The following is a 24,310-nucleotide window of genomic DNA, read 5'->3' on the forward strand; positions in this document are numbered from 1 at the left end:
GCACTCTTCGATCTTCTTAAACATGCAGGTGGAATCAACGAGGGGCCACTGACCACAGATTTGGGGAAGGGTTGCCCTCTCGCTGCCTGACTATAATTTTCTTACCTTTCTCCTCTCGATTTTTCTTTTCTTAACTATTTTTGCTTTTTTCCAGCTTTTTTCTTTTTAAAATTCTGAAAACTAATTTTTTTATTAAAATTGCCTTATAAAGTGCAATGTCAGTATATAACCGCCGCGTTACATCTTCATTAATTTTAATAGAAAGACCAATTCAAATCACAAATACACAGTTTAGGAATTTAGTTGCACGAAAAAGGTTGAGGGAGCTTATTAAATATTTTGAAATGGTTTAGGGACCCGATGCGTTTATCCCAAAGGGGAGAAAATAACTTGGGATTTCTGCTCTCCCAGGAGTCTCTAAAAATTTCTGAACTTGATAAAACGTCTTGGACACGCCTTCACCGTGTCTACTAGCTAGTGCAGAACGTTAGGTGGGAAATGGACAACTAAATTTGACTTTAAAGTGAGCCGGCCAAGTTTTTAAGGTATTGGTCGCTTACCAGTTCATATACAAAATCTCAGCTCAGTTTTGAGCACTCATTTTTTTCTCTTTAGGGAAGAGAGAGATCTAGAAGTAATAAGCTTCCTAGCCATGATAAACTCAGAGGGTGGATTGAGTAGTGATGATGCACGAGCAGCGGGAGGTGAATACCAAGTGTTCTTGAGTTTCAGAGGACCCGACACCCGTCATGGATTCACAGACTTCCTTTACCACGACTTGGTAGATGCTGGAGTTCGTGTATTCAGGGATGAAGATGATCTTCGCGTCGGCGAAATGATTGGTGGGAACCTTCTACGTGCCATCAACAACTCCCTAATTTACATCCCCATCTTCTCTCGGACGTATGCCTCTAGTAAATGGTGCCTCCGTGAGCTTGCACACATAGTAGACAACGTATCTAAGTCAGTGGGTAAAAAGAGTATACTTCCCATCTTTCTCGACGTGGAACCTGAGGATGTTAAGCTTAAGACTCGACGGTATAGGAAAGCCTTTTTGAAGCACGAGAAGGAGTTTCCTAACGAAGTCGAGGCATGGAAAAGAGCTCTTGCAGAGATAGATGAAATCAAGGGATGGAACATGAAAAAGGACCAAGGGTAATACTCTTTTAAGATCCCTACCTATTTCTTCTTTTAAAATCAACTTCAGATTTTGTATCCATGTCGATCTGTAGTCTCACTTATCGAATGATACAATTTGCATCCTCAAACAAAAACTTCAACCAAAATTTTGCATCGTAAATAAACACCAATTAACGAGGACATGTCTGAAGTATTCAATAGAAGCGACAGCATTTTGAGAACGCGTAAAGAATGACTGGGCTGTGATCTTGGGGCCTCAAGTTCTGCATAGCTCGTGGGAGGTTAGAAACGAGGCCAAGCAACCTTGATCTGGACCGGGCCGGAGGCGAAAGCCGCTGCCCAGCTCGGAGGTCGGCTACAAGCAGAGGCCTTCGAGTGGCGTGGAGAGAGAGAGAGAGAGAGAGAGAGAGAGAGAGAGAGAGAGAGAGAGAGAGAGAGAGAGGGAGGGAGGGGCTGCCGGAATATTTGTGCTGGCACATATGTTTTCATATGATGGTGCGGAGAATCAAATGTGTTGTGCCCCTAATCCGTACACCACTCCTTATTATCAAGTTAACGCCATGGGAGTTAGGTCACTTGATTTTCAATTTTGAACACGTCTTAATGTGACACGGCTCTTTAAATGCAATAATAATTTATGTAATCAGATCCATGGAAGAGTTACAAGCATAAGTTAAGCAATAGAAGTGTTAACACTGCTATTCTATTGGCGCAGGAAAATAGTCACAGGTTTGGGGATTATATCTTTCTTTACGAAACTGCCAAGTGTTCAACGGATGACTGTTGCATTTATTTACATTAACTTGGTTCATAATTCTCCTATTACAAGTGCTGCAAATTTTTTCTAGGCTTTGCCATAAATGCTGAAATTTTCTTGCACGGCACAGCCGCCACTTCGTAACTTTAGCCATCAGGTAAGCCAATACTATAATCTTCAAAAAAATTTATTATCATATATGAAAAATATATCAAGTAAATTCTACTAAATTAGCCTATAATATTAATTCAATGTATTCAGATATCATTTATGATGTACTTCGATCTTTTCTAATTAAAATTTTGACAATCCCATGTGTGATGCATGGGTATGAAAGTAATCTAGTCAACTAATGATAGTGCTTATGAACATGGCAGCCAAGCAGCAATGGTCAAATTGGTCGTTGAAAAGGTTTTGGAAAAGTTGGAGGTAAAACAAAAATCAGTGCCTGGACATTTAGTTAGTCTTGATGATCAGATAAAAGAATTGAAAATGTTATTAGATGTCGACCAGCCTGATGTGCGACTTATTGGAATTTATGGAATGGGTGGTATCGGTAAAACAACTGTTGCCAAGATTATCTTCAATCAACTATCTTCCCAATTTGGAAAGTGTTGTAGCTTCCTTGAGGACATTCGAGAAAGCTCATTAACCAAGGAGGGCATGGTCCAATTGCAGAAGAAATTACTATCCGACATTGTTGGTTCTAGATCTGCAGAAAAATTTGAGGATATTGAACAAGGAATGCGGAGGATTGGAGAAACACTCCACACTAAGGTCTTAGTGGTTTTGGATGATGTTGATAATAAAGAGCACATTAAGAAACTAATAGGAAATAATTCTTTACATTCAGGATCTAGAATAATCATTACAACAAGAAACACGGCGATTTTGCAAGTTGAGGGATTTAAAGGTGAAATTCTACAATATGAGATACTAAAGATGGATTATGGTCCTGCACTTCAGCTTTTTTGCCGGCATGCCTTTGGTAGAGACTCTACTTCTGATGATTATCATGGGCTTTCAAATGAAATTGTCACAAGTACAGGAGGGCTTCCTTTGGCCATTGAAGTGATAGGTTCATTGCTTAATGGGAAAAACAAAGCATTTTGGGAAGAGACATCGATCAGGTTAAGAAGTGTACCGGAGAAAGAGATTCTAAAGAAGCTTAGAATTAGCTATGATGACCTAGACGAATATCAACAACAAATTTTTCTTGATATAGCATGCTTCTTTTTTAATGAGAATAAGACCAATGCAATTTACATGTGGGCTGATTGTCAATTTTACCCTGAAAGAGCAATTGATGTCCTTACCTGCAGATGCTTGATAAAAATATTAGACAATGATAAGTTTTGGATGCATGGTCAACTAATAGACTTGGGAAGGCACATTGTTCGTCAAGAAAGTCTAAGTGACCTTGGAAAGCGGAGCAGGTTATGGATTGCAAAAGAGGCCTATGATATCATAAGAAGTGAAGAGGTTAGTAAGAAATGTCTCATTTTAAAATAGAAGTTATATATCCCGGGATTTAGGATTCCTTTTTTATTTAGGATCTTCATTATTTTTTCTGCCCATTTCGAGTTGTTAAAAATAGTGGTCGGAAGTTGAAAACCTTTTTTCACATCATTGCAAAATTTCACTTGCAGAGGAAGGACAAGGTTCAAGCACTTGAGATAGATGGACTAGAAGATTACATAGAGATTACAAATGAACAGTTTGAAAGGTTACAAAGCCTAAGATTCCTCAAGTTAGGCTTTGGAACTTTTGTTGGGGATTTTGCAAGTTGCCATTCAAAGTTGAGATGGATTTCTTGGTATTCTCCTCATGATGATTTTAGGGCGGACAATATGTATTTCGATCATCTTCTTGTTTTCAAACTTGAAGATAATAGCGTCACAGATGATTCGAAAGCTTGGGACTTGATCAAGGTAAATTACATGTTTTAATTCTAGTATGACAATGCCAATGTGCATTATGCAATGGTTCTTACAATTGACATGCCATCTGTTTTTACAGAGAGCACGAAATTTGAAAGTTCTATCTCTTACGTGGTGTTTAGGCATAACGACAATCCCAGACTTCTCTAAATGCTTGGGTTTAGAGAGTTTGACTCTTGCACATTGTTACAACCTGAAGAGAATTGAAAGCTTCATTAGAGACCTACAATCATTGATTGTATTAGAGATTGAAGGGTGCATGGATCTTATAGACTTGCCTAAAGAAGTGGGGTCACTAGTGAAGCTCAAACGCTTCTCATTGGAGGGATGCTTTGGTTTGAGAGAACTTCCAGTCTCGCTTGGGAATTTAACCTCATTGATAGAATTAAACTTATCGCATACAACCATTGCTAGAATTCCAAACTCCATCCAAAGACTAGTGAAACTTGAGTCTTTTCTTTTAACACACACGAGAATAAGGGAACTTCCCAACTTCATTGGAGAGTTAAAATCATTACGCATACTACATTTATCAAGAAAAGGATCATATTCTATGATGAATCATGTTTGGCAGTTACCTAGTGGCATCATTATGTTGAAAAATCTTGAAGAGCTAGATCTCTCAGGGCGTTCTGAAATGAAAGGTGAAATTCCTATTGGAATTGGAGAGTTGTCATCTTTAAGACTCCTAGATTTAAAGCACACCTATATTTGCGGAATTCCAAGGACAATCAACAAGCTTTGTCACCTCCAAACACTAGACTTAAGAGGTTGTCATAAGATTCAAATATTGCCAGAGCTTCCCACAAGTTTGACCTGTCTACTTCTTGAATCTCAATCATTGCTCTCGGTCCCTAATATGTTGAACCTTACTAATTTGGTTGAACTACTAATAAGTGATGGCTCAGACGATATAGGTAAATCAAACCTAATCATTAAATGCGACTTAAGGTGGATTGGAAGGATATCTAGACTAAAAAAGTTACATTTACATTTGTTCAACGTCCTTGCACCTCCAGAGTTGGCTTCTCTTTCTAATTTGGAAGAGCTTACTTTGTCTCGTCTAGACCTAGAAAAGCTTGTGCACCTTCCACCATCTCTACTAAGATTGAATTTACCATTCTTCAGCATCAAGTGGGCAGAGTTGCTTCACTCCTACTTGAGATTGAGAAATTTGTCAAATTTAGAGTTCCATCGTGGTGAAGTGGAAGACATTCCACTCGATGGACTTCCACGACTAGAGAGCTTAACTATTGATGGTTGTAAACTGCTTCAGAGATTATCCATTCCTTTGGAATTGAGGATGCTACGACAAACGTATGTGTCAGATTGTCCAAAGCTACTTGAGATACAAGTTGAGGGTCTTTCAAAATCATTGGAATCTTTTTGCACCACGGGGTGCAAATCTCTTAGAAGAATAGGTGGATTATCATACTTGAAGAACTTGGAGGAATTGGTAATCCAGCGTTGCAATGCACTTACTACCATTGAGGGCCTTCACGAGCTAGAGTCTCTGAAATCCTTGTATGTTAGAGGATGCACCTCATTGAGAAAGTTGATTGATGCATCTTGCACAAGTATACCGGATGATTGCCTTGTCCAAATACAGGGCTGTGGAGACCTCATCAAGGATTCTAGTCAGAGCTACCCATTTGGAATCTCTTGGAAGCGTTACAGAGAGGAGATTCTTCTAAATACATCAAACAAGGTGCGACATCTTCTTCATCAATATACAGTAGATGTGCGTGAATAGATGGCTTTGAAAATTGATTTGCTTTAATTCAATTTGACTCTATAATTCCGTAAAAGTACACAAATTGTGACAAGTTAAATTTTATTCTGAAATTTACGTGGACAAAAATATATTTTTCAATCCAACAACGAAAATTTATCAAGGACGATCTTTATATAATGTCAAATAATTAGAGTTCCTTCAACGAGTCCTTTCCAATTTGAAATTTCGTTGTGTAAATTAAATAACTACACCAATAAAAGTGCTATAAAATGTGAATTTTTAAATTAACTCCCTGTTACTTAATTGAGTGTTGAACATTACATTACGTATTGTGTTATGTGATCGTTTTGATGTATATTAGTGCCCTCTTGAACTTTAGTGCAGTTGTGCAACAGTCCGTAAACTTTGAAAACTTAGCCCCATAAAAAGAAAAATTATTTTATGTTTCATCCTTTAGCTTTTCAGTCAGCACTGCCGTTAACTGTTGCCTAAAATATACAACTCATTTTTCTTGACCAAATTTTCTTAACTAAAATTATTAACCAGGCATCATCCTTAGCTTCTAACTTCTTAAACCATGAAGTAGATGTATTTTGTTTGAAATGAGTGTGTCCCTCTTCATTTAACATTTAATGGCCATACAAATGGACACAACAATGCTGAAACAAAAACGAAAGTTTGGGAAGTAATCTATATTCCTGCTTCAATGTAGCAGTGCCAACATTTGAAAGAATAACACGATTTTTTAAAGTGCGGAGCTACTTTGCAACAGAGCTAAAGTTCAATGGAGTTTTGAGCAGTTACCCCTCATTTTTAATATAAGCGGGACCATAAGAGTCAATAGTTCAGATACCAATGAGCTAAATAAGCACTTCGTTTGATTCGGAACTTCCATAATATGTTTACCCCTTACTTTCAATAATAGATGACCTAATATTATTCGTTAAGCATTCCGAAGTCTTCAAAGATCAAGAAATAGTTACTTAAACGAAAATTCTTAATGAACAGTAAAAGTGTATGTGGAATATGCGTTCTTGTATTTATCTAAAACTATACGTTATATTAAAATGAGTGGAATATGAATATCAGAATATGTGCTCTTGTGCTTGTAAAGTAAGGAATAAAACTCAGAAGAAAATTTAATAAATTAGAGGAAGCTTTGCCTCTCTTTTTTAGCCAAATATCTGCCCTTTTAAAGCCGCCATGTTTGTTGCACCGTAATTTCTTGCGTGGCTGATTGTTTTTCCTTACATTAGTCATTTATCTCTTCTGAGGTTCCTGTTCTGCTTCAATTACTTAGGCTGCATATTTTTTCTATTTTAGTAACTTATAGCTACTTGCCTTTTTGGTGTTGGATAGTTTTGATACTTTAATATTGCCAGTAAACTAATTTAGTCATTCTTTAAATATTAATTCATTAAATTGCTTTCATAGATTAGATATTAGATGATAGATTACATATTTTGTCTTTCTCTTTTGATTTATTTATTTATTTTTCAATAGACATATTTAATGCACAAATATTATTATAAATTTGTTGATGGTAATTATGGATTATTTGAGTCAATTATTGCATTTGAGTAGTGGAGAAGTTAATGTCAAATTATTTGATCAAAGCTGTACAAAAGTAAAAACAAGAACTCGCGAGATTCTACCATGTGTCGCCATATGGAAAAATGATGATGAACAAGGTACAGGTAATTCGTGGTATTAAGCAATAACTGTGTTGTTGTTGGCGGCCTCTCCATTAAAACTAATGTTTGTTTTGTCTCTTTCTCTAATAATTATATCAGAATGTTTGCGCAATTTAATTTAGAGCTCATCATCCACTAGCTTTTTTTTTTTATCAGAAAGGATAATATATTGATAAAAGCGTCACGTGGGAAAGAAAGAGCAACCCTGAGCAAGGGCATCTTTACAGAGGATATCGAGCATGACTTGGGGAGGGGAAACAAACCAAGCGGAAGAAAGGGATCCTCGGCCGTGGGCCTTTGCTGCCCAATCGGCTAGGGCATTAGCCTCCCGACGGCAGTGCTGTAGATGGAGATGAGAGAAGCGTCGAAGGAGATCGAAGCATTCGGCGAAGAGGGCGCGGCACTCCCACGGCGGCAGGTGGCACCGATTTAGGGTTTCAACGAGGACGATGCTGTCGAACTCCACAACCAGGTGAGAATCTGTTAACTCCTGCTGAATCAAATCATCGAGAGAAAAAATTAACGCCTGGATCTCGGTCTCGAGAGCAAAGGAGGCAGAGACAAAGCGTGTGATTCCTCCAAGCAATCTACCCGAGTGGTCGCGGGCAATACTAGCGATCGAGCCTCTGTGAGTCGCCGTGGGGAAGGAGCCGTCCAGATTAATCTTCAACGTGCCCTGCCGGGGGGGGGGGTTGCCAAGACCAATTAGGGCTCAGCCAAGAGGAATGGCCCTTGAAATCCTTGAGATGGACTCGTTTCTGGAGAGAGGCTAGAGCAAAAGCAGAGTCAACAATGTTATCTGGGGACATTCGAAAGCAGCTAAAGACGAAATGGTTCCGCGCCTTCCAGATTTCCCAAAGAAGGCTCGCAACCTGCTCAAAATCTGGTAAGTCTCTGTTCTGAGTGAGGAGATTAGCTAACCATGAGTCCATTCGGTTAGGGTTATAAGCAAAAACATTGAGCTGTAAAGGTAGGTAGCAGTTCGCCGTTAAATATTTGACACTAAAAGAGGTGGAAGATACGCAGTGCATAATCCAGGAAATCCATTTGTCTTGAAAACCCAACTGACAAAGATAGGCAGCCAAGAAATCCCACTCCACCCTGTCGTAGGCCTTCTTCATATCCACTTTCAATATGCCCTGAAACTTTTTCTTGCTATTGCGAGTTTTTATTTGATGTAGAACCTCCTGAACAATAAGTATATTGTCTTGTATTTGTCTGCCTGATACAAAGGCACTCTGTTCTTGGGAGATTAGCTTAGGTAGGCAAGTTTTCAGGCGATTTGCTAAGATTTTGGATATGATTTTGTAACTAAAGTTACATAAGCTAATTGGGCGAAATTGATCTAACCTTTCAGGGTTTGGAAGCTTGGGGATTAGCGAGATGGAGGTCCTGTTTATGTCTGCGGGCAGCACTCCTGAACTGAAGAAGGTGTGAACCATACTATAAACGTCCTTCTGAATGATATCCCAGTGGTGGTGGTAGAAGAGGCCATTCAAGCTGTCGGGACCCGGGGCATTGGTTGCGCCCAGCTGAAAGGTAGCCTGTTTTACCTCGTCCCGTGTAAGTTCAGTAGTTAGAAAAGTGTTCATTTCAGCTGTAACTACTGTAGGACATTGAGCTAGAATATGACGAAAATCCCGAGAGCCTTGTGAAGTATAAAGGTCCCTGAAAAAGTCGAAAGTCGTCTGTTTAAGTTGGTTGGGGTCTCGGATCCAGTTCTCATTGCTGTCCTTGAGGGTGCTGATGGTATTTCTTTTTCTACGTTGGATAGCCGTAGCATGAAAAAATCTCGTGTTTTTATCCCCACACTGCATCCATTTTATGCGAGACCGCATCGCCCAGTAGTGCTCTTGTTGAGACCATATGTTCTGGATTTGCGCCTTCAGAGAATTGATGTGGATGTTATTATGATTGACGACAGGTTGGTTGGTGCATTGCTGAAGCTGTTGCTGAAGGAGATCAAGTTGACGATTGCCCGCTTTGAATTTATGGCTACTCCACCGCGACAAGACCGCCGAGGTAGCCCGGAGCTCGGAGATTGTCGCAAAGAATAAGAGAGGAAGAAGACCGGGTGTCAGAAACCACCCGTGGCGGTCGGGGGTCTTGCGCCGTAAAAGATTCAAAGGTAAATGATCTCTTCCTTTTAGCTGAGTTGAGAGCAGTAGTAAGTATAAGTGGGCTGTGATCTGATGCAATAGCAGGTAAGGCTATAACTTTTGCATTCGCATAGGCCACTCGCCAGTCAATTGTACATAACGCACGATCAAGCCTTTCTTTGATTATAGCGTCACCACAACGCTGATTAACCCACGTATAGGCAGAGCCCTTAGTCTCCATATCCAACAAAGCACAATCATGTAGCATTTCTCTAAAGGAGTTTAATCGATACTGAACTGCTGGTTTTTGCCCTAGCTTTTCCCAATGATGTAAAACCTCATTGAAATCACCGATGCACAGCCAAGGCAGAGTATGTAGGAGGCTGAGTCGCCTCAATTCAGCCCAGAAAGGAAGTCTTTGGCTATAGACAACAGGAGCATGAAGGTAGGTAGTATACATAGGGGAAAGGCAGCTATCATCAGAACATATAGCATCAATAAAAAAGGAACTGTGGGCAGTAACTGAGAGAGAAACAGAGTCCCGCCAAAAAAGTACCATGCCCCCAGCCAAACCGATAGGATTAACTACGAATCTATTAGGATAATGCAGCCGCCGTTGGATGTTTATAATAACCTGTTCTTGGTTTCGAGTCTCCATCAAAAAAATAATATCGGGCCGTTCTTGAGCCACTAAGGCCCTTAGGGCTTGAACTGTCAGGGAGTTGCCCAATCCCTGACAGCTCCAACTTAATATCCTCATTTGTCTATCAGTGGCTTTTTCGGGCAAGCCACCACAGCCCAACCCTCGGCCCTTGGGGCCTCCAGTATTGGTGTATCCAAGGGCAGACTCTCATCAAGAGTGTCAAGTGGGATAGATCGAGAGTAATACGGAGAAAAACGCTTTGCCTTTTTAGTAGGGTTTGGCTTTGTATGCAAGCGCGAATGTTTAGTCCTCTTAGAGGAAGAAGCCTGAGTTGTGGAATCTGAATAATCATTGTGTTGTTATGGTGCAGGGTGGGGAGGAACCAAAACCATAGGCTCTGGTGAGGAGTGCAACTTCTGAGTTGGTCGAGCCTCCATTGGAGGGGATTGCTAGTTGACCACACAAGGAGCAGCAGGGAGCAAAAGTTGACCTGATGGAGGAGTTTCAGGTACTGTTTCTTCGAAATTTTCTGGAGAGGTTGTAGAGTCGTAAAAAGCTTGCCAGAAAGGGCTGTGTTCCCTTACATTGGCCCGAAGCCATTGTCCATAGTATAGTTGATCCCTGCTGTCAAATTTAGCATCCTCATAGGGAATTTCCTTGCAAAATGATGCATAATGACCAATAATTCCACAGGAGTAGTAGTAGTGGGGTAAACGTTCGTAACGGAAATCGAGCCATATGTGTTTCCCCGCTATTCGAATAAGTTTGCCAGGTCTTAGAGGCTCCGTGAGGCTGATTTCCACTTTAGCTCACACAACTCTAATTGGTGATTTGTCCTTTGATTCTATGCGGACCTCCAGAACCTTACCCACTTCACTAACAGCCTTGCTAACAAGTTGAGGCATACATCGCTCTAGGGGGAGGCCAAATACTTGGACCCAAAATGCACAACATGTGAAATCATAACAATGAAAGGGAGTATTCGGGGACTAGGGTTTCAGAATGACCAGATTATTAGAAAATAACCAGGGACCATTATCTAACACACATTGTTTTTCTGCTTCCGAGTTGAATTTGATAACATATAGACTTTCCTCCCTCTGTGAAACCTCAACATTCTCTGTGCGCCAAATACGATTCATTGTATGCTGAAAAGCAGGGAGATTGACAGTAGAAGTAGTGAGAATCTTCCCTATTAGACATAACTTACATTCCTCAAGCTTTTCTGCAGGGGCCTCGTCTTCCTAGACTTCAATTGGCTTAGGAGTCCATAAACGGCCCAACCGACTGCAAAGAGCGGCAAGTCGGGCGTCCTCTCCCTGAGACGAAGGCTCCATCCGAAGAGAAAAACTCTACTGTAGGGTGGTATAAGCAAATAACAGAGAGTAAACCGAGTGAAAAGCCATCCATGCAAAGAGATGATGGGAAATCGGGACATGCAAGGTGAGATATATGGAAATTTGGGTGCGACAACACAAAGAAAAACAAGGCTGAGAGGGCGATGAAACCAGAAAACAGAGGCGATGAAGAGGGAAAAGATGAAAAGACGTAGAGGACCCAGGGGATCAGAGGTCTACATCCAAGAAAGCATGGAGTGAAGACAAGTTCGGAGAGGACAAGGTGGAGCAGCTGAGGGACCATCTTCCGAAACTCCGTCCATGAGATGCATGAAAACAAGAAAAAACCAGAAACAGTGATGGAGAAATGAACAGAGCTCTACAAGGACGAGAGGGAAAACTCTACATGGGCGAGAGAGGAAAACTCTACAGGGGCGAGAGAGATTTACTACACGGTGCGATGACATTTGAAAGCTTGAATCCATCCACTAGCTTATTAAGCAATAATTGTGTTACACATTTACTTGCTACTTTTCTAGTGCATGCACATGTAGTGGGCTTAACTAGTTTTCTCTTGTGGGCCACTAGTGGCCTTGCTATGCGTTTTTGGTACGATAGCATATCGCCACCCCGCGGGATTCACTTTTTTTCATTGTACATGACTATTTCAAAGTAAATTAAAGCACATATTTCTTGAACAAATATTCACATACTATGTCAGGATGTAACTTTTATAGGAATGAACATACTAAGTAGTGCAACCTATGACAAAAAGAGACACTAATCAATTTTGAAGCATATTATTTTAGAATAAGAGAGAACGTGTACTATGGTTATGGACCTTTCATTTGAAAAGTGAAAAATAAAACTCCTTTCTAGTGCACTAAATAATTAACATTAAAATAGTAGCACATAAGTACAATAATTATGCATAAAGAATGCATTAATGTATTTAAAGTGGAAATAAGATGAAGAATTAAAGTTCACTAAAATAATAACATTAAAGATAGAAAGAGAAACGGAACTGAATATGGAATTAGAATAGCAAGACTCTTGCTCTTTTTTTCACTTAAGTTGGTATTGTATGGAATAATTAGTCCAAATGATGATAAACTTTGAAGAAATAACATTGGTAAACCAATCTAATTATTAAATCATCAAGGTTGTAGTGGCACAAAGCATGCTGAGCTATATATATAAAATGTAGGGGCGCTTCCAATTGGGAGGTGTTTCCAACATTTTATTTTATTTTTACTGTTGGAATTTACCCTCCCCACGGAACAATAAAATAGTTTTTTTCTCTATTAGCCGAAATAAGTCTTTCCGCTAACCAATCAGGCAACTTTCTCCCTGTAATGGCCTGAAATTTCTCATTGCCCTAAGTTTTGTAAATACTTAATTTGAATAAAATAAAGAGGAATTCCCTGTGATTAAGGGAAAAAAAGACCTTGGAGTTCGACTAGAATAAAAATTGATTTTCATGTGGAACCAGCCAAATCTTTCTTCAATTCCACAACCATTGATTTTACTATTTACTGGAAATTGACAACCGATTTATATGAAATAATAACAATCCGTGTACTTGGTTTTCATCCGTCACTTTTGGTTAAGTGTACAACTGGTTTAACCACTGGGGAATGGACATTATGGCAGCGTCCACGGAGGAAAACAACGAGTATGGAAAATAGGAAAGGACAAGGAAGAGAATGCGCAATTTGCCTACCAAAATGATGTTGTCCAGTCGAGTACACAAAGGTTCGAAGGAGTGGAACATGATGAGAGATCCTACAAAGCTACAAGTGAAGTTGAGGATCAAAGTGACCTTTCTTCCGTAAGTATTGAAGACTTGCATTTGCCTTAATTGTGCAGTCCTTATAGCTTACGTGAAATTGCAACGTGGTCCAGGTGAAGAGGGATAGAACTTTGACAATTACTTGGAAGAACAGGCAGGGGAAGTAGGACCAGATGTGATTGAATCCCTAGAAGGGATCCTGCTCGAAGAGGCAGAGCAAGGGGTATAGCTTCAAGTTCGAGAAAACAGCAAAGCTTCAAGGTCGGCCGGGGACATAGCTTCTACTTCAAGAAAGGGCGAGTCATCAATTTCAAATTAGACTATATTGCTAATTTTTGTCTTGCATTGCAATCACTGGCCATTAGAATTTCATCAACAGCTCTTTTCTTTTCAACTTCTGATTCCATACAAAATTCACTTTCCCCATTTAATTCACTAAAATTGCTATATGTTAGCTATGAAAAATCCAGACCCCAGTGTAAGTATCTTACCTCCCGAATTGATTTGTGACCCAATCATTGCTAATTAATTTTTAACTCTGTACTGTAAAAACGTCAAGCACGACCGTTTTCATGCTTGTACTGCAGTTGTCCATACGAAGTGGCAGGGATCAAATGCAGTAAATTCAACCTTAAAGATGGCGTAAACGCATTGACATTATCGGAACATACTTCGTCTTCGTTCTTCTCTAGGAAAGAAAAGTAAGAGTATCATTATAAAACACACTTAAAAAGAAAAAGAGAGAGAGAGAATCTGGAGATCAGCAAATTTTATCTTCATTGCGATGCCCTGCATGGTATTAGCATTCGCATTGGCAATGTACAAAATGCTGGCCAAGTGCATCGGCCTCATATTGACGGCTTGCATAATGGCCAAGTGCTTTATTGTGACATTGGTTCTTCGATGGTTCGTGGATCCATTAGGGTAGGTTGATTTTCAATTACGCCCATTGAGCAAATTATCTATGGAACTTGCTCTATCATAACAGAATAATCTAATCAGCATGTCTGCAAATCATGTTACAATTGTTAGTCTGTGATTACCTTTGCTGATATGATGCGAATCGTGTGAATTATTGTTGTAATCACGTCCAATGTGTCTCGTCCTTTTGGTATTTCAGATACCACCTTATGTGAACAAACTACCTTTCCAGTCACAAGAGAGATGGATGTATGAATTTACGTAAGTGCCCTTCTCTGCCAAGATACATTTATATGTAAGAAATTCCTGGGGAGAATGGGGAAACAAGAGTTCGATTTCTTGGGTTCAGAGGTAGTTTAAGAGAGAGAAGTCTGAATGTATGTTGTTACCCTCCTATTCAATGTCAAAATATTCATTTAATAATTGGGACAGTCTTGTATGACAACATTTGCTTCAGACTTTTAGATTCCTTTTGATGTGGGGAAGTGTAGAAAAATTGATTTTTGGACACATTTGAAAAGCTTGCTGCATAAGGATTTGTTATTGCGCCCTCCGTGGCGAAAGATCTGATCAGTCCTCGTCTTGTTCTTACACAGTAAGCTTCTTGACTTGGTAGTATGCTTTAGTATATAAGCCTTGCTAAGCAAAAGATCGGAAAGCAAAGAAACAGATCTTTCACTCAAAACCCACCCAATGAAGAGACTATTTGCCGAAACAACCCTAACCTCAGCGTCCGCAGTGGCTGAAAGTTTCACTGACATATCTCATTGAGATACTCTCGAGGCTACCGCTCAAGTCCTTGATGCAATTCAAATGCGTAAGCAAACGGTGGCAATCTCTAATTTCCGACCCAGACTTTGCCAAGTTGCATCTACAAAGGCTAAGGCAGGGGATATAATTCCTTGCTAGAGAATCGTCAAGAACAGCCCCTGGAGACGACTATGAACAGATCGACGGCGGCATTGGTGGCGACCATGGTAGCTCAATGGTGAAGTTTCATCTGCCGAAAATGGATGATTCTAGCTGGCAGCCCGATCTCGTGGGGTCTTGCGATGGATTGGTCTGTTTCGTTGTCTGCGGCGGATTCCTCCTATATAACCCAACCACCAAGGAGTCTAGGAATTTGCACAATTCTGATCTTGTTATGGGACTCGAGCGCTTCCATGGATTTGGATGCGACTTTGCATCCGATGACTATAAAATAGGACAAGGCAACGGTACTAAAAATTTTCAGATGGCGACATTCTCGCTCAAATCCAATGCTTGGAGGATGATACAAGTCCAACAAGCTACCTCACCAACTACCGAGGAGTTTATTGGAAAGGGGCCTTACAATGCCTTGGGGTTGACCAGAGCCGAAACAAGAAAGAGACTACGATTATGTCATTTGATTTGGCAAAAGAGAAATTCCACTAGATGCTTTCAATCCCTAAAGTAGCTGGGGATATATTTTTCGAGGGACTTGGTATTCACGGGGCAAATCTGTTCATCTACCACGGCACCAATAATGACCTTTTTGAGGCATGGATAACAAATAAGTACGAGAGAGGAGGATCGTGGACAAAATTGTTCAGTAGCTCAACTGAAGGCATACCTGGCTGCAAATACTGGCTGATCCCCCTCGTATGGACAAAGAGCGGAAAAATCGTCTTCCAGATTGATGTGTACCGGATAATTCTATTCAATCCAGAGGAAACTACTTATATGGTTCATCCCATTTGAGCCTACAACGGTATCAAATTTGTTATCTATGTGGAAACTCGTGTTTCTCTCTATTTAGGCTGTGAGTCATCAAGAATCTAAAGTCTTCTTTTAGTGGATTTGGTTTTACCATCTTCGTTGTAGTTTCTTTTTTCGTGGAGATATCTAGCCATCTTGAACGGTAGAATGATGTTACTGAATTCGAAGACGAAAAGAGATAATGTCAAGAGTCTATTATGAGATCTGGTCATTGATTAGTAATTTCATCATTATGCTTTCTATAATTCATTTCTTCCAAATATTCAGTTGGACAGAACTTGTTCTTTCTACATTAAATAAAAAGAGATATGCATTGAGGAAGTATACGGATCCTCCATCATGAAATAATCAAATCAGAATGGAAAACAAGAAATCTTGAGGGAGATCAACTTCATAAATTGTGAAGTAAAAAAGTACATTTCCAGCCACTAGAGAGAGAAGAAGAGGGGGGAGAGAGAGAGAGACGTGAATGTACGTTATTACCTCCCATTCACTGAATAAACATTTATTCTGCGAAGCATATTTTGTGAATATGTTATTTCGTAAGCTCACTCGCGCTCTCTCTGCGCCTCGCCGCCGCACCGCCGTCGATCCCTCCTTCTCCGGCGCCGCTGAAATCCACACGCGATCGCCGCCGCGCCAACGAGCCCCACTCACCCTCTGTCTTCTACCTCCCACCTCCTCGACCGCGTCGAACGAGCCCAGGATCCGAGATGATCTAGGGCTAGGGCTCGGACGACCCTGATATCTCCTGTTTCCATGCGTGGCGAAAGACCTGATCAACCCTCGTCTTGTTCCGTGCGGCATAAGCTTCTTGACTTAGTGTGAAGAAAACACATCTTTCACTCAAAACCTGCCCAATGAAGGGAGCATTTGCCGAATCAAGCGGGACCTCGGCCTCCGCAGTGGCCGAAAGTTTCGCCGAGGATATCGTCATCGAGATACTCTTGAGGCTGCCGGTCAAGTCCTTGGGGCGATTCAAATGCGTCTGTAAAGGGTGGCGGTCTCTAATATCCGACCGGGGCTTCGCCAAGTCGCATCTGGAAAGGCTAAAGGCAGGGGATATAATCTCTAGTCAGAGAATCTTCAAGACCAGCCCCTTCGAGACCATAGACTACGAATTGCTCGACGGCGGCATCGGCGGCGAGGATGATCGCGCGGTGGTAAAGTTTCATGAGCCAAGAATGGACGATTCTAGCTGGCCTCTGGAGCTGGTGGGGTCTTGCGATGGCTTGGTATGTTTATCTGTCATGGGTTATAGCGGATTTGTCCTCTATAATCCGACCACTAAGGAGTGTAGGAATTTGCCCGGTTCCCATCATTTTCGACCAGATGGGTTTTTCCATGGATTCGGATATGACTCATGATCTGATGACTACAAAATAGTACAACGCAAGAAGTGGGATGGTTTTGAAGATCAACAGGTGGTGATATTTTCGCTCAAATCCGGTTCTTGGAGAACTACACAAGCCAAACTAGAAAGTCACCTCTCCCTCTACGAACGAGGAGATGGAGTTTATTGGAAAGGGGCCTTACACTGGTGTGGCCTCGGCCAAGGCAAACAAAAGACCGAGGACGTGATTATATCATTCGATTTGTCGGAAGAGAAATTCCAGCAGGTACTTCGGCTCCCTGAAGACAATGGGGACATGCGTTTTGAGGGACTTGGGGTTCACGGGGCCAATCTGTTTGTGTACCACGGCAGCTATAAGGACTGCTTCCAGGCGTGGATAACGAGTGAATACGGGAAAGGAGGGTCGTGGACAAAATTGTACAATGTCACTACTGAAGGAATATCTGGCTACAGTTTTTGGCGAAAAATCCCTGTAGCATACACAAAGAGTGGCAAAATCGTTTTCCAAGTCGATGTGTACCGGACGATTATGTTCAATCCAGAGGATAATACTTACAAGGACTATCCAATCCAGCGCCACCACGATGTCGAGTCTACCATCTACATGGAAACTCTTATTTCTCCCTATCTTGACTGTGAGCCATCAAGAATCTAGAGCCTTTTAAGAGTTGCGCTAGTGGATTTGGTCTTAACGTTCTCGTTCTGAGTTTCCTTTTTATTCAATAAAGAGATCTGGACATCTTGAGCTGTTGAATGATCATGTGGACTTTGAAGAAGAAGTAATGACTCTGTCAAGTGTCTATTATAAGATCTGGTCATTCGTTAGGAGCTCCATCATTGTGCGTTAAGTATTCTGTCCTCTCCGAATGTTTGGCTAGATCTCTGCTCAACGAATGGCCATTCAATCATTTCTGTTTTTATAGAATACTCACTTCACTGGCTAATGTTGTCCGATCTCATTTGTGTAAATTTCACCAACCATTCACCGGGTAATGTTATGCAGTGAACATTCAACACTAATCCTGGGAAAGTTATTATCTAGTGATTGGGTTGCCGTGGAACATGAGGGACATAATTCTAACAACAGAACCGTAAACGAAGGATTCCACAAAACTGTAATTTGACGAAAGTAGAAGGTTCAGCACCTATTAGTGGACGCAGCTAAATCTGCTTATCGACGGTGGGACAGAGGCAGAATCCACTCAATACACGTTGGAGATTTGTTCTTTTTTTCCAAATTCCCTTGAAAGTTGAATACTCTGGTTCAATGCGAGCTTCCATGGAGAGCGAGAGCCCGTCATTAACAAACTGGATGCAAGCAACCCCTCTGCTTTTGAAAACGCTGATAGGATAGGACTCGTGTGCTCAGGCTGCACTCTGTTACCCCAATCTCTTTAGGAAACCATGCAATTGGTGGCGACAAGCAATCAGCCACCACTATTGTGCCACAGCTTCGTTATGTCCTGACTCCTGCTCCTCCACAATTGTCGCCTCAGCCTCATCTTTTGGCAATTCTGGAGCCAGCAGATGTGGTCAACTTAAGCCTGCAACGACACTATTGCGATCACTTGATTTCCTGAGGACACTATCTCCTCCATTGCTGCTGCACTTACACTTTCGCATTGTTTCCTCTACCTTTGACCCCTCATGCGCATCAGCTTACAACCTCCCTTCAGATGAAAGAAAGAAGATAGCGCTTGGACGGTCAGTTTAGTGGTTGCGTGGTTGCACTTGTTATGAATCACTCCAGAGAGGCTAAGGCAGACATTCATAGTTTTCAAAAGTTGGCACAAGTTATGGTTGCTGCAAAAGGTAAAAACAAACTGGAAAAGGAAAACCTCACGCACAACAGTAACAATGACTAATCAACACATACAAAAAGGAAACTTGAACTTATATAAGTTTTCACTCTCTATCCCCATAGAGCGAATCATAAGATTGTCTGAGCAAGCGCAGTCCATTGAATTGGACTACATTTCTATTTTTGTCTAGTACAACTATCGTCGGCCATTAGATTTCATCAACAACTGTTTCTTTTTCAACTTCTGATAACATAATTTCACTTTCGGATTTGATTCTCTTAAATTGCTATTTATTAGGTATAAGGAGTCCAGTCTCCAGTCTACGTACATTACCTCTTGAATTGATTTGTGACTCAATCATTGCTAATTAATTTTTAACTTTCTTTCGTGAAAACTTCAAGCACAGCCTTTTTCATGCGTGTATTGTAGTTGTCCCATACTAAGTGCACGGTCCAAATGCAACAAATTTGACTCAAAAGAAAGCATAAGCACATTAGTATTATCAGAAAATACTGTCTTTCATTCATGTCTAGGGAAAAAAAGAGCAAGAGCATCCTGATAAAATATGCTGACTGAAGTAAGAAAACATCAGAATCAGTAAATTTCATCTATTTCTTTGGCCTGTTTCAACACACAATTTCATTCCACTAACTTCTGTGCTGCCACATTGTTCAAATGGGGCGAGACCAGTGTCTCAACTTATGCTAGATACCTATATCATTGCCAGTCATTGCCTATAAAAGTTGAGAAACTTTTGACTGTATTTTACGCAGGGGTCATGTACAACAACACGATAAACCTCAATCACTTCACCCTCCTCTGTAACAAACAATGTTTCTGAGCCAAAACTTGCTTGAAGGCAACTCCGTGCTCATTGCCACACTGTACAGTTTTGTCCATGACGGCCTTACTCCACGTTCTTTCATATTCATGTTTTGTGTTTCTTCTAATTGGATGGTACCTGCGCACCCAAGTAACCAAACTCTGATGAATCTGAGCCCTACAAGGTGAGGGGAGGATCAATCTCTGGCAGCAGAATTGCCTCGAACAATCTCTCCTCAGCCATATCGAAAGAAACAAGCCTCTTGTTTGGATTACTTTGCATAACCCGAATGCAAGAACCCATACCAACGCATCCCTTCGAGGAAGGCAGTTCAAAATTGCCATTTCCTGTAACCCTCTTCCAGGAATTGCCCTTCAGAGCAGAAATATCAACCATGCATCTGTCAAAATTGCTTCTAAACTTGACTGAAATGATCACTCAAGAATTAAAATCGTCAGATGAGCAATCATAGTGAAGTCCAAAAAATTTGAAGCCGCTTATATTACTGTGACAATTAGCTTTAGCTTTAGGGTTTGGGATTTCTCTAGACTCTATAATAGTTATATTCCATAATACAAATGATTTGCCATTCAAGCAACAGAAAAAGCCACTGCAAGACCCAACAATTGGGAGCTCCTACCATGGAACTTTAAGTGGATCATCGACTGCAATGATCTCAGTGTCCTCAATACTGCAAATGATATTTTCAAATGATGCGTACGAGTTCATTTTGCTTTCAGTATGGCCAAACTGATGCTCAATTGCATTACTCACTCATAGATATGACAAGGATAAGACTTTTTAAATCATAATCCATTGGGTACTCATTTTTGAAGGTATGTATATCTCTAAAATCAATTTTTTTTTAGAAACTGAACAGCGGTTGTTTTATGATCCTTTCAATGCAATTGGACCTCCATTTTAACCTGCTTTCTCTTTGGTAATTTCAGATGTCTAGTAATGGGATAATCCTTAAATACGGAAAGGTATTGCAATTCATGCTCCTGGACCCTCTGCAAGCAAGACAAGCCATGTATCAACTCAACCTTATAGACCCTCTGCGGCTCAACAATCTGCAAGTCATCTGCACCTCGATCAAACTGTGCTAGAGTAGGATGTGTTGCATTTGACTTTGCTAACTTGGAGTGTTTTTCTTTGTATGACTGAAACATGTTGGATTTGAAAAAGCGATGAACCTTTTAGTAGCAGTTGGGAATGTTTTTTCTTTTTCTTGAATTATGTTGGAAGATGCACTTTAAATTAAAAGAAGCGATGACTAAACTATGGAAGATGTGCTTTTGAATGGTTAATATATTGAAATTTGGAGTTTATCATGTTGAATTTGCAGCATCATATTCACTAGCAAAAAAACACAGAACTTGGTCATCCACTTTGAATGGTCCTTTTCTTTCGATCTGCACGGTCATATGCAATGAGTACTCCTGTTAAATCCGCAGCATCAATATGTACTCACACTGTACATGATTTGCTAATGGTGCTAATACAGTTGAGCGCCAATAAACGAGATACAAAACGCAGAACTTTGTCATTCACTTCAAGGCCAAGCCCAAAAATAATGTCCAGACTAGAAAAAACCAAAATACATCATTCCCATTCTTTGCATCACAGCGGTCTTGCCTAACTTCCACCCGTGAGTGATCCTACCTTAGAAGCAAAAAAGATGGACAAACAACATCTCCAGCAAACATTTTTGCCAATCTAAGGCAAGCAATGTCCTGTTTTCCTACCCTACTTAAACAGCAGGCATAGAGGCGCTCAAACACAATGAAAGATAGTTAAAATGAGAAAGAAAAATTGAGGCATAAGGTTTATCTTGGTTCACCCTTAAACTATGATTACATCAAGTTGAGGATTCCACTATAATTAGTGTTATGCACATTTCTATTATAATTCTCAATTACAAGAAATATATATAATAGCTATTCATGGTCCAAGTCCAAATTACCAAACAATATGGATTCAAACTATAAAAGCCCTCTAATGGCTCAGGGGAGTGTGAACTTCTGTCGGGACGACCCTTGGACCCCTAGCCGCTCACTAAGGAGCGAAACCCCTATGCCTTCCTGTTGATGAGGAGTGTGAACTACACCCAATAGGCGAATCCTCTTATCATTGATACTACCACTAATCGTAAGTTATGTGCTCTCGTCACTCCTAGAACAAATCACCTTACTGTTACTAATTCATCTTTTAGTGAATAGGTTTTAATGTGTATTTGATTAGGAGTCGTAGGAGATGAAAATCTTATGTGTGGTTTTGAATGAGAGAAAGAAGTGAGGAATCCTCATTTCCTCACTTCAACTCTAACTCGTTTCTCTCTTTCTCAGCTGATCCTAGAGAAGGAAAGGGAAGAAGTTCTTATGATTATTTTGTTAATATATTCTAATAAGGGAAATTCATAGCTATTTTTGCAATGACATCTCCTTGTTTCTGGGAAATTGGAATGGCCAGTGCGTATTCAAATTACCCAGAGGATGAGTTAGTTTAATCCCCTTGCATTCACGACATTTTATTGAGAATATATCTTAAATTTGAGCTTGTCGAGAAAACCTGGTCTGAGTGGACATGCAAAATCCAAGTAAGGCCTGTGATTTGACCTCCAACATTAGAGTTGGATTCCTAGTTTGAATAGGCTATAAGGGGTTATACTATTTTGGATCCTAATATTATAAAGAGGTGAGTTTTTGGTTTCAACACATCAGTGCATAGAGGAGCTTTCAGCTCTAACAATTTAATAGTGCGACTCGTGACTTACACCATGAAGACAATAAATCGCTTGATAAGATTTGTGAATTGCTTTGTGAGACCGAAAAATTATTTTGTCATGGATTGCATGAGCTAAATACTGAGTGGCTGGATGTGTGATTGGATGATGGAAACAGCAATTGTGTCACTCGAGTATAGTTGAAATATCCATTGTATATTTCATTCTATAGTGAAATTATGTGGTGCTCTACTTGTGGAGTAGGTCTCATCGATTGAATCCCGTAAACCTGGTGTCAAATTCATTTTCCGTTTTCAATATATTTATAGTTTCATCACTTCTTTGCAACAATACTGAGATTGTGTAAACATAAGTATAACAACTCGCTTCATATTCAAGTTTTAAAAAATCCAATCCAAAAAGAATATCCGTATCAATGGCAAAATCCACTATGTTGATATACAACGGAGGATGTACTCTCTCAAGTGTCGCACCAAAATGGAAATTACATGAAATGACTCAAGTGGACGAGATAAACGGAACCACAAGTGAAGACCTACCACCCACCGTGCTTTGTGTTGGAGAAAACTTCCCTACTTATTTTGAAGCTGACAAAACATTTCCATCAGTCTAGTCTAAAGACTTGCAGACTCTTTCGTCAAAGTCTGAAGACCGCCAGATTGCCAGACTCAAGATTTAAGGTTTGCCCTCATTGATAGTTTCTAAACCGACGAAGAAGATTTATCAAGATTCAAGTGTTTCTTTAAGGTTTTGATTCGAGCGGCTAAAGAAGATCTCATGGCTAGAGATAGCATCTTAGGATCTATTATTCGTTTTGAAACTAATTCGAGTAATTTGGATCCGTTGATTGGTGAAGTATACTTTAAAGGTTCTACTTATGAAAACTTAGATCCTGATTGTATGGTCGAGCATGATTGATGGGCTATCATCACATTCCTTAAATAACTCGAGATCTCTTTAATTGATTATGTTCAACGGATAGATTAGAAGAACTCTTTTGGAAGGTGCCAACGGTTATGAAGGCATGGAAGAGTATATAAGGAAGATGCTCTAGTTATTCGAGTGTGTGCGCGATAGATAAATTTCAAAGTCTGAAGCTCCTTGTTTTTTGCTGATTCAATTGTTGAGCGAAAATTTGTACTCAAAAGAGAGTTTAGACATTTGTGAGGCCTTGAGGAAGTGTAGCAGAGTCTACATTGTGGAATTAAGAACGTGATACTTGTGGCATCCCAAAATTCATAGCCAAGCCATAAGGTGTGTTAAAGTTCCTAATTAGGTGATAAAAATTTCCATGGCTTATGCTTTAGCCATTAGTCTTTTAATTAGATGATTTGTGCATATGATTGTGAAAATTTAAATTTGATAGATTAATAATTTATGCTTGGCCATGTACTTTATAAATTAAAGTTTCAATAACCAAAATGCCCCAAGACTTTGGCCAAGATGAAAATTGAAATTGAAAAATATTTATAGAAGAAATTCAAAAAAAAAAAAAAAAAAAAAGAGGGTCAAAATTCGATTGGGCCTTAAGCCCAAGAGTGGAACTTTAATGGGCCAAGTTGGCCGGCCCATTGAAGCCCACAAGTGGGCTGTCGACCAGCCCAAGAGGAGGCCCAAGAAGTGGCCGGATGGCCCAAGCCCAAGAAGCCCAAACCCAATTCAAAATTCAATAGGACAAGTGGCAAAGGAGAAGGCCATGCATTGGCCAATTGAAAGGCAATCTCATGATTGCTAATGATGAACTCTAGGGGGTATAAGAAGGGAGAGAGAGAGGGTGGCCGGCCATT

At 40.3% G+C, this 24,310-nt stretch overlaps 2 protein-coding genes and 1 long non-coding RNA gene across 7 annotated transcripts; all 3 read left to right on the top strand.

Moving 5' to 3' along the window:
- Positions 1–567: 567 nt before the first annotated feature.
- Positions 568–9,315, top strand: LOC104417075 (disease resistance protein RUN1-like). 5 transcript variants are annotated; one of them, XM_039299147.1, is made up of 8 exons: positions 568–1,155; positions 2,275–3,379; positions 3,547–3,828; positions 3,917–5,545; positions 7,423–7,738; positions 7,818–8,152; positions 8,624–8,805; positions 9,191–9,315. In XM_039299147.1, exons 1-5 carry the CDS (start codon positions 653–655, stop codon positions 7,429–7,431), a joined length of 3,528 nt encoding a protein of 1,175 aa, XP_039155081.1. In that variant the 5' UTR covers positions 568–652; the 3' UTR covers positions 7,432–7,738; positions 7,818–8,152; positions 8,624–8,805; positions 9,191–9,315. The 5 variants fall into 5 exon arrangements, with proteins under 5 accessions (XP_039155081.1, XP_018717588.2, XP_039155084.1 ...); XM_039299149.1 differs by adding an exon at positions 1,989–2,054 and having other exon boundaries at positions 1,046–1,155; positions 7,423–8,152; XM_018862043.2 differs by having other exon boundaries at positions 7,423–8,152.
- Positions 9,316–9,382: 67 nt separating this feature from the next.
- Positions 9,383–12,047, top strand: LOC120286519. Its single transcript, XR_005545152.1, has 3 exons — positions 9,383–9,394; positions 10,379–10,516; positions 11,240–12,047. It is a non-coding gene; the product is annotated as an uncharacterized LOC120286519 (long non-coding RNA).
- A 4,303-nt stretch (positions 12,048–16,350) lies between these two features.
- On the top strand, positions 16,351–17,909 carry LOC104414296 (F-box/kelch-repeat protein At3g06240-like). Its single transcript, XM_010025364.3, has one exon. It carries the CDS (start codon positions 16,659–16,661, stop codon positions 17,163–17,165), a length of 507 nt encoding a protein of 168 aa, XP_010023666.1. The 5' UTR covers positions 16,351–16,658; the 3' UTR covers positions 17,166–17,909.
- Positions 17,910–24,310: the final 6,401 nt, after the last annotated feature.

This window comes from Eucalyptus grandis, chromosome 8 (genome assembly GCF_016545825.1).
Source record: "Eucalyptus grandis isolate ANBG69807.140 chromosome 8, ASM1654582v1, whole genome shotgun sequence".
Taxonomy (NCBI): domain Eukaryota; kingdom Viridiplantae; phylum Streptophyta; class Magnoliopsida; order Myrtales; family Myrtaceae; genus Eucalyptus; species Eucalyptus grandis.

Excerpts from the sequence above, each read along its gene's own strand:
- LOC104417075 (XM_018862043.2), top strand. The coding sequence starts at position 653 with ATGATAAACTCAGAGGGTGGATTGAGTAGTGATGATGCACGAGCAGCG. Across the intron at positions 1,156-2,274 it reads AACATGAAAAAGGACCAAGG|CCAAGCAGCAATGGTCAAAT; the intron begins GTAATACTCTTT and ends TGAACATGGCAG. Across the intron at positions 3,380-3,546 it reads ATATCATAAGAAGTGAAGAG|AGGAAGGACAAGGTTCAAGC; the intron begins GTTAGTAAGAAA and ends TTTCACTTGCAG.
- LOC104414296 (XM_010025364.3), top strand. The coding sequence starts at position 16,659 with ATGAAGGGAGCATTTGCCGAATCAAGCGGGACCTCGGCCTCCGCAGTG.